This window comes from Gallinula chloropus (genome assembly GCF_964237585.1).
Source record: "Gallinula chloropus genome assembly, chromosome: 1".
Lineage (NCBI taxonomy): Eukaryota > Metazoa > Chordata > Aves > Gruiformes > Rallidae > Gallinula > Gallinula chloropus.
In genome coordinates, this window is record NC_140085.1 from 2,672,581 (window position 1) to 2,687,433 (window position 14,853).

At 43.2% G+C, this 14,853-nt stretch overlaps 1 protein-coding gene across 1 annotated transcript in view; it reads left to right on the forward strand.

Annotated features, from left to right (window-relative positions):
* The window catches only part of CHCHD3 (coiled-coil-helix-coiled-coil-helix domain containing 3), a 194,629-nt gene that overhangs the window by 21,869 nt on the left and 157,907 nt on the right, over positions 1-14,853 (forward strand). The window contains exon 3 of the mRNA XM_084270543.1: positions 10,139-10,223. Coding sequence (XP_084126669.1) covers positions 10,139-10,223 — 85 coding nt within the window. The remainder of the gene's footprint in view (positions 1-10,138; positions 10,224-14,853) is intronic.

Here is a 14,853-nt window from a genome sequence, read left to right on the forward strand (position 1 = left end):
ACGCTCGTGGAGTTACCTGATTGACAGCTCTGATGAGCTGAAGCTTCTCTGTATGCTCAGACACCGTGCATCATGGCTAGGTGGAGATGGACTGTCTTGCATTGATTTACTGGTGCACTTTGACCTGGACCTCAAGTAACCTATTTCATGATGAGACAAATTTTGTTTCTATGCTTAGCTGCTTGAGACACCTTGCAGAATGTCAGGACAGGTAACGGTGTTGTCTTCTTGTTTAATTGAATAAGAAATAAGGGATATACTTTTATTTCTTCCCTGGTCTAGTGGAAATGAGTGTGTGCTACATGACTGCTGGTTGTTTCTGCAGCTGGCTACCCTTTCTGTATGAAGATGAATGGATTTGATATTTTGTCTTTTGTCTGCTCTTCAATGGAAATGTCTGCTGTTGATGTTTGTTGGATGAGGTGTAGAATTTAGATGTGTGTGGCTCAACCTGGAGTAAATAGAAAGAATGAATTGGGGGTATTTGCATATTGTCATATTTACATCTTAACTTGGAATGTAGGTGGGAAAAGGGTTTTAATTGTGGAGGATCCATAATGTGCTTATAAGCCCGAAGCATGATGTTGTGAAGGTACCACAACATATGCTTTCTGCTCTGATATTTATGACTGTTAGTGTGCAGTTAGGATTTTTCCTTGTGACATCTTCATTAACTTTAATGCCTACAAAGCTGCAGTTGCCCTGCCAGCTCCTGAGACAGATGATGGCTTTGAAGCCAGCCCTAAGGTACCTTGTCCTAAGTGAGCTGCTTAATGTTCATACTTAATGTGCGCAGGGACATGAGGGCTGCCTTGTTGGATCAGATCAATGGTTTGAATGCCCTGATGCTCTGTTGTCAATACCACATGCTAGAGAGGTCAAGGCAAGAAATTCTGCAGTGAGTATTGATGAAATAATTTTTCCAGTAAAAAAGAGGTCTTCCTGTTTCTGGCAGTGCTTGGTACATACCTTGAAGCGGTGTTGTATGCGTTCCACATGTTACTTAGCCTCTTGGTGTTCTTTAGTCTCTTTTTATTCTTTTCTTTGAGTTTACATGCTTTTGGCTTCAGCAAAACCAGTTGACAATATATAGACCCCTGTGCAATTCAAATAAATACTACAAAAAATAAAAATATGAAATGCTGCCCTAACAGCTTTGTTGTGAGCTATTTTTTTTTTTTAGCAGCTTGTTATGGAAGAATGAAGAGAAGCCCAGAGCTGCCCATTTGACACTGTTATATTCAGTATCATTTCTCTTCTTTGTGTGGAACCTTTTGGGTTTTCATAAGGAAAATGGTTGTGTGGTAGTGCTGTACCTTCACCAGTGGCCTTCCACTAACAGAAGCACAGAATCACAAGGTTGGAAAAGATCTTTAAGATCATCAAGTACATTGGTTCCTGTCCTATGCTAAACCAGCTCCCTGAGCACCTCATCTCCCCGTTGTTGAACACCCCCAGGGCTGGGGACTCAGCCCCCTCCCTGGGCAGCCTGTGCCACAGCCCCACAACTCTGCCAGGGAAGAACTTTGCCCTCCCAGCTGAGCTGACCCTGCCCTGGTGCAGCTTGAGCCCATTGCCCCTTGTCCCGTCTCCTGTCCCCTGGCTGAAGAGACCATCACCCACCTCTCCACACCCTCCTGTCAGGTCAGTGGAGGTGCTGAGGTCTAAGGGATGCTGAAAGACTCTGAGCCCTGTTCTATAGGTTTTGATAAATCAAGGGTTAGGTAGAAAAGAGATGAGAAATGCCTTTATGGACAGAATCACTTCAGCTGTTTTGCTGGACCTGTTCCACCCTATATGTAGATTGACCTGTGTTCTGCAAAAGCAACTGCAGCCTGTGCTGTATGGACAAGCCAAGCTAGGAGATGGAGAGAGAGCCGAAATTTGAAGAGTAGAGAAGTGCTTGAGGAAGACAATGACATAGGGACAAGAGAGATTAGCTTGACTTAATGTGAGGGGGCAGAGAAATGTGTAGCTGTAGATGTGGAAATAGATTTCAGCAAAGCTTATCCTTGTCTTCACCTGTTGTGTTGAAAGACTGATAAAAATCTGAGCTCGTGGGAGTGTGGAGGTGCATCATCTCATGTCTTATTTTTCATACTCTTCCTCTCTTAAGTCTTTATAAATTCTGTAGTTGGACTTTCTCTTCCCCTTCTGCCTTCTTCCCTATCTTGCCCAGCTGGCCATTAAACAAATGTTCTTTGTGTGATACTCCTGACTTCTGTGTGATTAAGGCTGATTTTAAAAAACAATCAAAATGTGAGATAAAAATCACATTGGGCTTTCCAGTGTGTGTGACTATTCATTTTTTGAATCTGAATTTGTAAACCATTGTGTTGCTCAGCTTGCTTGGCCTTATTTTCTCCCTTTTAAACTCTTCCAGTCTTCCGAAGTCTTGATGAAAATGATTTTTAGACTATTCATGTGCAGAGTTTACAATCTGTGTAGCTTTCCCATTGCTGGTGCTTTTCTGTCCTCAGCTTTGTTGTAGCCTGGTTCTAGTCTGTGCAGGAATTTACCACTCACCTTATAACTGCTCATTCCAAACGGCCTTTGGTGAGTGCTGATGCCAGCGATGAACCGAAGCGCGTCTGTGCTGCGCTGTGGTTCAGTGGGAGAGCTCCTGCCTGTCACACAGGAGACCAGGGTTTGATTCCCAATGGGAGTCACTGCTCTGGTGGCACTGATTTATTAGCTTCTCTGTGAAGAGAGGCTGAGGGAGCTGGGCTTGTTCAGCCTGGAGAAGAGAAGGCTGTGGGGGGACCTCACTGCACCTTCCATTCCAGTCACTGAAGGGAGCAGAGAAACAGGAGGGGAACTGGCTTTTTAAAAGGGTAGATAGTGACAGGATAAGGGGGAATGGATTGAAGCTAAAGGAGTAAAGGTCTAGATGAGATATTAGGGGAAGCTCTTTCCAGAGAGAGTGGTGAGAGGCTGGAATGCACTGCCCAGAGAAGTGGTGGGTGCCTCATCCCTGGAGGTGTTCAAGACCAGGTTGGATGGGGCCCTGGGCAACCTTGTGTAGCTCCAGGCCTGGAGGTTGGTGTCCCTGCCTGTGGCAAGGGGGGTGGAACTCTATGACCCTTGGTGTCCCTTCCAACCCAGACCATTCTATGATTCTATATAGCTTCTTGTTTGCTGTCTTGCTGATGGATTCAGGCACTAACATGAAGACTATTTATTCTGGTTTTGTGTGTCTTACCCCTGTGTCAATCCTCTGTGTTGCACCCACTCCATGTACTTAATTTAAACGTCTGGGTTGTCTTTCCTTGTCTCTTGTTTATTGGAATGGAGAAGCAGCCAGTGTAGCCCCAAACGGATTTCAGAGGTCCTTGGGTGAAGGAGTGGTGGTCTGAGAGGCTGAGGAACCTGGGCTTGCTAGGCTTGGAAGCATTCCCTTCCAGCAAGGAAGTTATTGAGAAGACAGAACTGGTCTCTTTGAGGTGAGGAATGGCATGAAGACAGGAAACAAGAGACCTACATTGAATGTAGAGCCCTTTTGATGTGTAAGGAGAAGCTTTTATGTGCCATCAGGTCAGTCAGGCATTGAAACACGTTGCCTGGAGGGGCTGTGCTGTTTCCATCCCTGGAGGGAGGGTTTTTTGTAAAAGCAAATATTTAACTCTTTAAGGAAGATGGTCAGATGGCCTGGAGGACATCAGTATGACTCTCATCTGGTCCTTGAGAAATTACTCTCTGAAGGATGTCCTGTTCACTGGACCATGATTTTTTAATTAGCAAAGCTGAACAAACAGGAGAAGTAGCACTTTATTTTCCTTTATTTTTTGGGTAAACTCAATCTCTGAATATTATCTCCCTTCGGTGTTTTCTAAAAGGTGTTTGACTGTATCAAATTTAAGTGTCTCTTCATTAATAACTTAATGCACCTGCCCTTTCAAGAGGGTTTAGTTAAAATGCTGTTTCCATTAATGATTTTTTTTTGAAAATGCAAGACTAATGGGCGGACTCCCAGCTCTGCAGGCTAGAGGCTACTTGATTAATTTGTCCATATTGTATTTCTGATTTCTCAGGCTAACCTTTTTGAGTCTACAGGTGTCTGCTTTGCCTAATGTGTGTTGTTTGGAGCTTTGGGAGATGCCTTCTCTCTATAATCTCAGTATTATGCTTAACTTGTTGAGTTCTTCAGAGTGAGAGGGAAAAGGTATGAATTGAGATCTTGTGACTAGCAAGGGCAGAAGAGTTGGTGAGAGGAGTTGAGTTGCACATACCCTTATGCACAAACCTGTAGGAAACCTAGGAGATAAAATTGCTGATTGCTTCTCAAGGATTGTTGTCATCATGTGAAGCTCTTGGCTTTTCTCTGATACTGTTAGTGGATGGCCTTTGAAGTTCCAAGATGAAGTGCATATCTCTATCTGTTGGTAAGTGTGTAAGCTCTTCAATACTCTTAGCTCCTCTGACCTCATCAATTGTCCCCTGTAATTATTCAAAGTGTTTTGGACTCTGGGAAACATATCAGGTGTATGCTTTCCTCTTCAGGTTGTTTTGAAGCACAAGTAGAGATACAGCTATAAGGGTTAAGCAACTGGCTTTGCACACTCTATTTGTTTAAATGTTTGGGGTTTTTTGACAGCAGTCAGGTTATTCTTTCTCTGAAAAAAAAATATGGTATTTCTACAAATGGCTTCAAAACCCATTTTTCTTCATTTTGTGGCCTTTTAAAAACCTGGCAGAATAAACCTCCTGCAAGTTTGCAGAAGTGTGTTGAATCTCAGGATGCCTTCCTTGTCACAGAGTCACAGAATGATCAGGGTTGGCAGGGACCTCTGGACATCATCTAGTCTAATCCCCTCCCAGAGCTGCATCACCTCGAGCAGGCTGCACAGGACAGTGTCCAGGACCACAGGGTTTGAATGTCTCCAGAGATGGAGAGTCCCCAACCTCTCTGGGCAACCTGGCCCAGGGCTCAGGCACCCTCACAGTAAAGAAGTTCCTTCTTGTGGTTAGGTGGAACTTCCTACATTCCTGTTTGTGCCCATCACCTCTTGTCCTGTCACTGGCCCCATCTCCTGTCCCCTGGCTGGAGAGACCATCACCCACCTCTCTGCACCCTCCTGTCAGGTCAGTGTAGGTGGTGATAAGGTCTCCCCTCAGCCTCCTCTTCTCCAGGCTCAACACCCCCAGCTCCCTCAGCTGCTCCTCATATGATCTGCCCCACTTTTTGTTTGCATGAGGAGGGCAAATTGGGTGAACAAAGTATATATATTACCTTGTGCTTGCAGTACATGAAAAATTTTTAAATATTATTAATAGGTTAATATGTGAGCACTTTTAAAAACATTAGAATCTGTGCATGAAAGGGGAGGAAATACATTCTGCATTTGTGCTATAATATGAGGTGAGAATGATGGTGCCTTTCAAACTTTTCCCAAAGAGTAGGTGGACCAAGGAGAAAGGTCAGGTTGCTGCATCCCAGAGACCATCAAAATGGCAAAATGCCCTTGTCATTTGAGAGCCAGGATGCAGGCAAGAGCTTTGTGGGTTTTATCACGTACTGCTTGGTATTCTGCAACTCTGGGGTTATTACTCTGAGCAGCCTGGTCACTCCTTTAAGCATTGTGCAACCTGCTGCTCCATCTAAGCATGGAAATGAGCCCATTGGTAATGCAGCTGGTGGCACTCCATTTCCATTATCCCGAAGAGAATACTGCTTATCAGACACCTATCAGCATCCACCCTTCACATGCTAAGAGGACAGAGAAGAGTTATTTCTGGCTGCAGCACTATGCCTTTTTGAGTATGGTTCCCATTACTGACCATCTATCTAAATTGTCTTGTGATCTGAGCTGTGCATTAGCACATTCAGACTTGGGAAGTGGTGGAGCTGCATTTATTTTACGTCCTTGTAGGAGCATAAAAAAACACTGAGATGTGAGTGTGACCTTCCTAAATGCACTTGCCTGAAAACCTTCCAAGTTTGTCTGCTCTGGGATGCTTTTGCTACGGAGTTGACATTGATTTCAGTATCCCAAAGAACTTGCAATACTGAGGGGTGGTGGTGGGAATGGCTCTGTAATTTTTGTCAGCTGCTGTATACTTATGGCTCTGGATCATGGTTATTTTAGCAGTCTTGCACCCACCAGGTTCTGATACTCTCCAATAGTTTAATGATCAGCTGTCTGGTTTTAATGCCCTATAGTCTGAGCAGAGATTGCTATCAGAGAGAAACGTTATTGCTTTTATCTGGAAACACTTCCCTTTTTTTTTATTTCCTTATCCTCTTTCTAATAAACTAACTTTGCTCTTTTCAAATGTTTCTTCCCTTAGAACAAATCCCTCCTACTTGTAGAACTGCAATTTTTTACTGAAACCTCATAAAGTGCCCATTTGGGAGCTCTACCCAATTATATCTTACAATAATTCTATTCAATGATCTATCGCTCTGCTTTTATTCCCTATTAGTATTTGGCTGATCGATGGGGAACCTAATTGATTGTTAAGGTCAAATGTCTTTACTGGCTGATGCCTCAATCTTTTCTCATTATGACTTAAACAGACATTCTATGGTCTGCTAGAGTTCTTGTACTCGTTTCTGCACACCAGAACAATAAACTTCGTGGTGTAGATGCTGGTGAACAATATACTTGGGTGATGGTTTATGTGTTCTCAGGTGTGGTATTAAAAAGGAGGTGACATACTGAGGTACCTGGGTTGAGCAGAACTGCTGTAAGAAATCCTTGTTTGTGTGTTTTCAGATAGTTTGGTGAATAAGGTCACTGTGATGGGAAAGAAATTCTTTGCTTTTGTGACAGCTTAATCATTTCTAAGTGTTCAAATGCAGAACTTGAACTGCTCTCATTTTGCCTTGTGATGCTTACTGAGGTGTTGGGGAGATAATGCCTGATGCAGTACAGAGATGGGATCCTTGTGATTCACAGAATCACAGGGGTTGGAAGGGGCCTCCAGAGATCATCGGGTCCAACCCCCCTGCCAAAGCAGGCTCCCCAGCTCATATTGCACAGGTTGGCGTCCAGATGGGTCTTGAATATCTCCAGAGAAGGAGACTCCACACCCCCCTGGGCAGCCTGTCCCAGGGCTCTGCCACCCTTACTGTGAAACAGTTCTTCCACATACTGGTGGGGAACTCCCTGTGCTCCAACTTGCAGCCATTGCCCCTTGTCCTGTCCCCACAGACACTGAAAAGGGGCTGGCCATTTCCCTGTGTCCCACACTTGAGATATTTATAAACATTAATAGGGTCCCCCCTTAGTTTTCTTTTCTCCAGGCTCAACAGTCCCAGCTCACTCAGCCTTTCCTCACAGGGGAGATGCTCCAGGCCTTTAATCAGCCACGTAGCCTCCTCTGGACTCTCTCCAGGAGATCCCTGTCTTTTTAATACTAGGGACCCCAGAACTGGACACAAAAAATGTTTAGCCTGATATTTTGCTAAACATTTCTGTGGCAAAGGAGCTCACTGACTAGCTGATCTTTCTTTGGACATGTCTAGGTATGCTGTAACAACTCAGTATCTTTAACAGAGAGTGTCCTCACACAGCCTGAGAGGAGAAAATAGTGGAGCAGTGTCAACAATCAGTAGAGACAGTCCCAGTAAGATGGGACTTTGCTTTTTCAACTGGGGTTTGTGACAGCCATCTGTTACAAGATTCATACTTACCTCTGGATTTTCATGTATGCTAATATGATTTTAGGCTGGGGTCTCACCATACACAAGTTCCCCCACACACACACTTTTCCCCAATGCAGCTCTCTTTCTGTCATCTAAGCATTAGTTGCATCTGGCAGGGTAGGTATCGATTCATCCTGCTTTACTTAAGATGGTTATAACTGAATTAGTTGGCCAAGACTCCCATATAGTCAATGAAGCTGCTCAATTCATTCATAAAATTCACTGTTTTAAAAGTCTACTTTAGGATGAGAAGAATTGCACACTGGACTCTATTAACTATAATGGGAACATGGGCTAATGATATTGGACAATATTTGCAGATAAAGCAGACGAGCTCATCAGGATACAGGGCTGTTTTGTCACTGGCTTTTTTGTGTGTCTCTCTTTACTTATAAAAATCAGATTACTGCCTAAGGTAAAACAAATAACTGGTTCCACAATGGGTGTACTAGAATTGGAGACTGTCCCTGCTCTGTCTTCTAATCACTAGGCACTTTTTCTTCAGCTAAATTAAAAAAGAGAGTGTGTCTGCTTAAATTGTACCACCTTGATTTTAACATCTATATCCTGCTCAAGTGAGTCATAGGCATTTTGCTGTGAGGTTACACTTCTTTTAGCTCTGTGGTTTCATAGTGATGGTATTTCATAGAAATAGGGAATTATCCATATGCCTGTACTGGAACAATAGAGATAGAACTTAACAGAAGACATCTCCAGAGGTTGGGTTTTTTAATTGGGTTCTTATTTTGTTTTTGTTTGGTTGGGTTTGTTTTCTTTGTTTTTTTGATAGGGTGGTGGTTTTCTTATTTTGGTTCAGTGGGGGTTTTTGATGTTCTTGGTGATGGTTGAAATGTTTTTTGGTTGGTTGGGTTTTGGGATTTTTTGGTTGAACCAACCTTTTCCAGTATGGTTTCTTCTAGAAGTTTTCATGTATTATTGCCACAGTATCTTTTAATGGAAGTAACAACAAACTTATCTCTGATCTCCTTGGGTCAGATTTTTCAGGTGTATGCAGTTCATAGAGTCATGGAATATTTAGGGTTGGAAGGAACCTTAAATAAAGTCCCAACCCCCTGCCATGAGCTGAGACAACTCTCACTAGACCAGGCTGCTCAAGGCCCATTCAACCCAGCCTTGAACACCTCCAGAGAGGGAGTGTTCTTCCCTGGGTACTTCCCACCAATTCCCTGGGCAACCTGTTGCCAGGTCCTCACCACCCTCATAGTGAAGAATTTCTTCCTAATATCCTATCTAAATCTACCCCCTTCCAATTTAAACTCATTCCCTCTCATCCCATCACTCCAGGCCTTTCTTAAAAGCCCCTCCCCAGCTTTCTTTTAGGTCCCTTCAGGTATTAGAAGGCCACTGTAAGATTCCCCCCAGACCCTTCTCCAACTCTCTCAGCCTGGCTTCATAGGAGAGGTTTTCCAGCCCTTTGTGGCCTCCTCTGGACCTGTACCAACAGTTCCATGTCCTTCATACGCTGGGGACACCAGAACTGGACACAGTACTCCAGGTGGGGTTTCAGAAGAGTGGAGCAGAGGGCCAGAATCCCCTCCCTGGACCTGCTGGCCACACTCCTTTTGATGTGGCTCAGGATACAGTTGGCCTTCAGGGCTCTGAGCATGCATTGTCAGCTCATGTCAACCTTCCCATCCACCAGCAATTGTCTTTGGTTGCTGGAATAATCAATATTGGTGTCTAGTTGGTATGAGTGAGCTCTTGAATATCAAATTAAGTTGGGAATGGACCTGTTCTCTGTTTTAAAACAATATTGAATGGACAGTGGTCACTTTTAGAGATGTTTTTCAAGCTTGTAGGGTTACTGGCTCTCATTTTACTGCCTTTGTGTGGAAAAGTTTTTAGTCATTTAGTTGCAGAAGTTGGTTCCCTACTTTTTCACTTCTTAACCAGACTTTCAGCTAATTCATCTGACATAATGTGACATGAAGAAAACATCCTTTCCATGTATGCTTGTTTAAACAAAATTGGGAGAATTTGAGGCATGATCTTTTCCTAACAAGGGAAACTTAGAAGCATGGATATCTGAATTGTAAATTCTTTGTTGGGTAAAACATATATGAAAAAATACTTGATTCATTACACAAGAAGATGTTTCCCTTGGGTCCATGTGAATAAAAAGCACCTTTTTTTAGCTTTCTATATAAGTCACGGTCCTGTTCCTCTCTTCCCCCTGCCCCTTCCCATTTTCCTTTAAAAAAGCATATTTCTTTAAAACAAATATTTAACATATTGTATGGGGTTTTTTTTAATTTTCAAAAGGTTCTGCTGATGAAAACTTGTTTAATAAGAGTAGTTTTTTAAAGGCACTTTGGTGGTGTATACTAAAATTTGAAAGGTGTTTTAACTTTATGAAAGCACTCCAGCTGCTTTGTAGACAAAAGAGAGCACTGGATTCTGTGGTTGCTTCTGTAATTAGATCTATGTTGTGTTCTGTTAACATCTAATTTAATTTCCTTTTAATTGTAGTTAATGATGAAGAGCTGAAGAAAAGAATTGCTGAAGAACTGGCATTAGAACGAGCCAGGAGAGATTCTGAAGCTCAAAAGAGAAGGTTGGTTTGTTAATAGCAATAATAGCAATATTTTTTAAAGCAAACATGGATTTAATGCTTTAATTACTGTTATTTATCTACTTACTCTAAACAGTTGCATTTTGTGCTTCAAGACAAACTGGTAGGTAAGACCTTTGGGTGATATACCAAGTTTTGATATTAAATACGTGTTAAAACAACAAATTAACTGCAGTTTCCTTGGAAGAGCCGATATAAACTGTTGATCTAAATCCCTTTTGACCTCATAAACCTGTTTCTTTTTTTCTTGCAGCCTTTTAAGCTCAATCTATGCTGATTTCTCTTGAGTCCAAATATTCACTTTGTGGTGTAAAGATAGAAATAGCTATGCAGAGGTGAGTTACTTATAACCCCTCTGATCAAAAGGTAAATTTTAACTGCAGCAGAAACGGTAATTCTTGTTATTTCTGTGAATTCCTAGGATCCATGTGAGCCACACCATGTTTAGAACTGCTTTAATAGCACAGCAGAGTGCTTTGAAGATACAAAGGGCTGTATTAAAACAATTTACTAGTAGAAAACCCTTTTGAGATCCTTTAAAGGTTAGTTTCTGGTGCATGTTTTTTCAGAGTTTGTAGTTACCCTGAAACACTGGGTAGAGTCACACAGAATCCACCAGCAGTTTTAAAATGTGTTCTGTGGTGTTTTGTGTGGTGCTGTGGGTTTCTTGGTAATTTAAAAGCCAACTCTGAATCTGAAATCCTGTTTGGCTGTATGGTGAACTCTGTGTGTTCGTTCATACCTTCTTAGTGCAGATGACACTAAGCTGGGAGGAAGTGTTGATCTGCCTGAGGGTAGGGAGGCTCTTCAGAGGGATCTGAACAGACCGGACCGATGGGCTGAGACCAATGGGATGAGGTTTAACATGGCCAAGGGCAGTGCTGCACATGGGACACAACAACCCCATGCAGCTCTACAGGCTTCAGGGAGACTGGCTGGAGAGCTGTCAGGCAGAGAAGGACCTGGGGATGTTGGGTGACTGCAGGATGAATATGAGCCAGCAGTGTGCCCAGGTGGCCAAGAAGGCCAATGGCATCCTGGCTTGTATCAAAAATAGTGTGGCCAGTAGGTCTGGGAGGTGATTGTACCCCTGGACTGGGCACTGGTGAGGCTGCAGCTGGAGTGCTGGGTCCAGTTCTGGGCTCCTCAGCATCAGAAGGACATTGGGGTCCTGGAGTGAGTGCAGAGAAGGGCAACTAGGCTGGGGAAGGGGCTGGAGGGCAAATCCTCTGAGGAGCAGCTGAGGGAGCTGGGGGTGCTGAGCCTGGAGAAGAGGAGGCTGAGGGGAGACCTTCTCCCCACCTGCCCTGCCCTGCCAGGAGGGTGCAGAGGGGTGGGCGATGATCTCTCCAGCCAGGGGACAGGAGATGGCACAAGCTGCCCCAGGGCAGGGTCAGCTCAGCTGGGAGGGCAAAGTTCTTCCCTGGCAGAGTTGTGGGGCTGTGGAACAGGCTGCCCAGGGAGGGGCTTTTGGATGTGTTTAACAGATGGGTAGATGAGGTGCTCAGGGATCTGGTTTAGCACAGGACAGGAATGGTTGGACTTGATGATGTTAAAGGGCTTTTCCAACCTTGAGATTCTGTGATTCTTCAGTGATTTTCCTAAGTAGATAATACAGCACATTAAAGATAAATATTAACCTACACATTGTCCTCCATTCTGTGAATGGGAAGAAAGGCTCATTATGATGGATTAAAAAAAAAATTAGAATATAATTAGTATACTACTTAAACTGTCTGCATATATATCAGTTGTTTCCTACACATCATTATATTACTATTTAATTGAGTTAGGTTGATGGAGTATATAATTAGGTAGGACTGCATAAATGTCACAGAAAAAAAATCTGGCTTCTTTTTGGGTGGGGTTTTTTTTTTTTCAATCAGCACTAAAGGAAATCAATATGTTACAGTGAAATCTCCCCTCTTTTGAACTGGGCTTTGACAGGAAAACTTGCTTTACATTTGAGCTTAATGTTGACTGCTCAAGAGTTCAGCAAAACGTGATTACAATATGGAAATGTTTGGTTTGTAACTGCAGCATTGTGTCATTTGATGCTTTTCAGTAACTTTTAAATATTCCATAATTCAGTTCTTGTGGGTTGCACGTTGGTCTGTGAAAAGTAGGGAGCAGATTGGCTTGTTGTATACCTGATTTGAGATTTTGTAGGGAATAATGCTGGCAGTCTTCCCTTTATTTGGCTGAGGATTAGTGGGGAAGATGTTGCATATTAAAAGGGTTGTGTCAAATCTTTTTTTTGTTGCCTTCAAATGAGGTTGAAGAATTTGCATTTTTGAAATGTAAACTATCAAAGTCAATTAAAATACAAATGTAAAAAAGAAATGAGAGATACCAAGTCTCGTTAGCAGCTTTATTTTCTAGTTTTGATTATGATTATTTTAGCAATAAGCATGGTTTCCTTCCTATGCTTCCAACACAGTATACAGGTATATTTTAACTGGATCATAGGAGCTCTTCATGTTGGATGAAACCACTTTAACAGATGCAGATGTTTACTTAGCTATTTGAGGTCTTTATGGGCTGAATTCTGCTTGAGGTTTGTGTTGTAAGAGCATTCAAGACGTGCTGTAGCTCAGTCACAGAATCCTAAGGGGTGGAAGGGACATCCAGAGATCATCAGGTCCAACAGCAAATGGGGAGCAGTTCCTCCTGGTCATACTCTTGGGAGAACGAAGTGAACGCTGCTCCGTTGATCGCTTCAAGAACAGATTTATGTTGGTCAAGTTCAGCATACCCACCCCTCCTGTTTTATTCTAGAGAAAGCAATCTCTCCACAATGCAAAGGTGTGAAAAATATTTGTGCAATGTTCTTTTTCAAGGGGGGGGGATCCATACTTTCAGGTGGGGAAAAAAATAAGTGAATACAGTCTTCTGTACAACCTGCTGTGCCAGTCTTCTGGACAGTCAGGCACTTAGAGAGGTGGTATAATATTTCATTGTTACTGGACTTCAGTTTTTAAGTGTGTGTGGACTTAATAGCTAGGTGTACATTCCTCAGTTGAAGTGTTTTATGGCTTCTGTGCCTGCTTAGTGCAGAGTATTCTAGGTAATATAGCCATGGAAAGGAAGAGATGACTCTCAACTTCAGTTAGTTGTAATAAAGATGCACACACAGTGATGCAGTGTTGGAAAGCAGTTTTAAACCTGCAATGGAAGGAAACTGTTAAGAGAGAGTAGTTGATAGTTTGGGACAATCCCTGTTATACATACAGGTCAGGAGATGATGTGCTTGAAAGCAGCCCTGAGGAGAAGGACTTGGGGGTACTTGTGGATGAGAAGCTGGACATGAGCCACCAATGTGCATCTGCAGCCCAGAAGGCCAACCCCATCCTGGGCTGCATCCCAAGGAGTGGGGCCAGCAGATTGAGGGAGGGAATTCTGCCCCTCTGCTCTGTTCTGGTGAGGCCTCACCTGGAGTACTGCGTCCTCAGCACAAGAAGGACATGGACCTGTTGGAGTGTGTCCAGAGAAGGCCACAAACATGGTCCAAGGGTTGGAGCACCTCTCCTACGAAGACAGGCTGAGAGAGTTGGGCTTGTTCAGCCTATAGAAGAGAGGGCTCCAGGAGGACTGTATAGTGGCATTCCAGTCCCTGAAGGTGCCTATAAGAAAGCTGGGGAAGAACTGTTCCCGAAGACATGTAGCAATAGGATGAGGAGTGATGGTTTTAAACTAGAAAAGGGGAGATTTAGGTTGGGTGTTAGTAAAATGTTCTTCAATAGGGGGGTGGTGGATCACTGCCCCAGGGTGCCCAGAGAGGTGGTGGAGGCCCCATCCCTTGAGACCTTCAAGGTCAGGCTTGATGGGGCTCTGAGTGACCTGCTCTAGTGAAGATGTCCCTGCTCACTGCAGGGGGTTGGACTAGATGACCTCTAAAGGTCCTTTCCAACCTTACACATTCTGTGATTCTGTGCTAGTATTCAGGTGCCAATAGCTGCACAAGCAAACAATACAGAGTAACACAGGTTTCTTAACTTACCTGGAGAGATGAAGTATCCAGCTGCCCTGTGCTGTCCAAGGCCAGCTGGGCTGAACCGTGCTGGTGGTGTCTCATTTCTGAACAGCAACATGTGGAGCTGTGACTCTGCCTCTCCCAGCACCATCAGGTTAATGAAATGAGTGTAATGAGGCCTGACCCCCTGAACAAAACAAGTCAAAGTGCTGGACTTCTGCATTTTATTATTTTATTCATTTTTTGAAGAGATGTGTTAGGGACATAAGCCCATCGTTAGTGAATTTAACTGGTATCCTTGTAGTAAAAACTACTTGACCTTGTGCTTCTGATCTATTAACAGTTTCATTTGGTAGCTCATTACTTTTCGTTGTTGATTATCTTCTAAGAAACATTCCAATGGTATATGACACAAAACTAAACTTCTGCTTCTGCTTTCATTTGATGAGATTTATTTTACCATAAATGCTCACATACACATTCTCATTCCTTTCTCAAAAATACTGGTTTTCCCAGTCTTGAAGTCAAACAACATTTAAACCCAGAAATATCTGAAACTCCCAACTGTTTGTTGTGTCTCATTCCAACTGTCTAATACCTAATTTCAGTACTGTTTCTGTATGCAGCTCATGACCACAT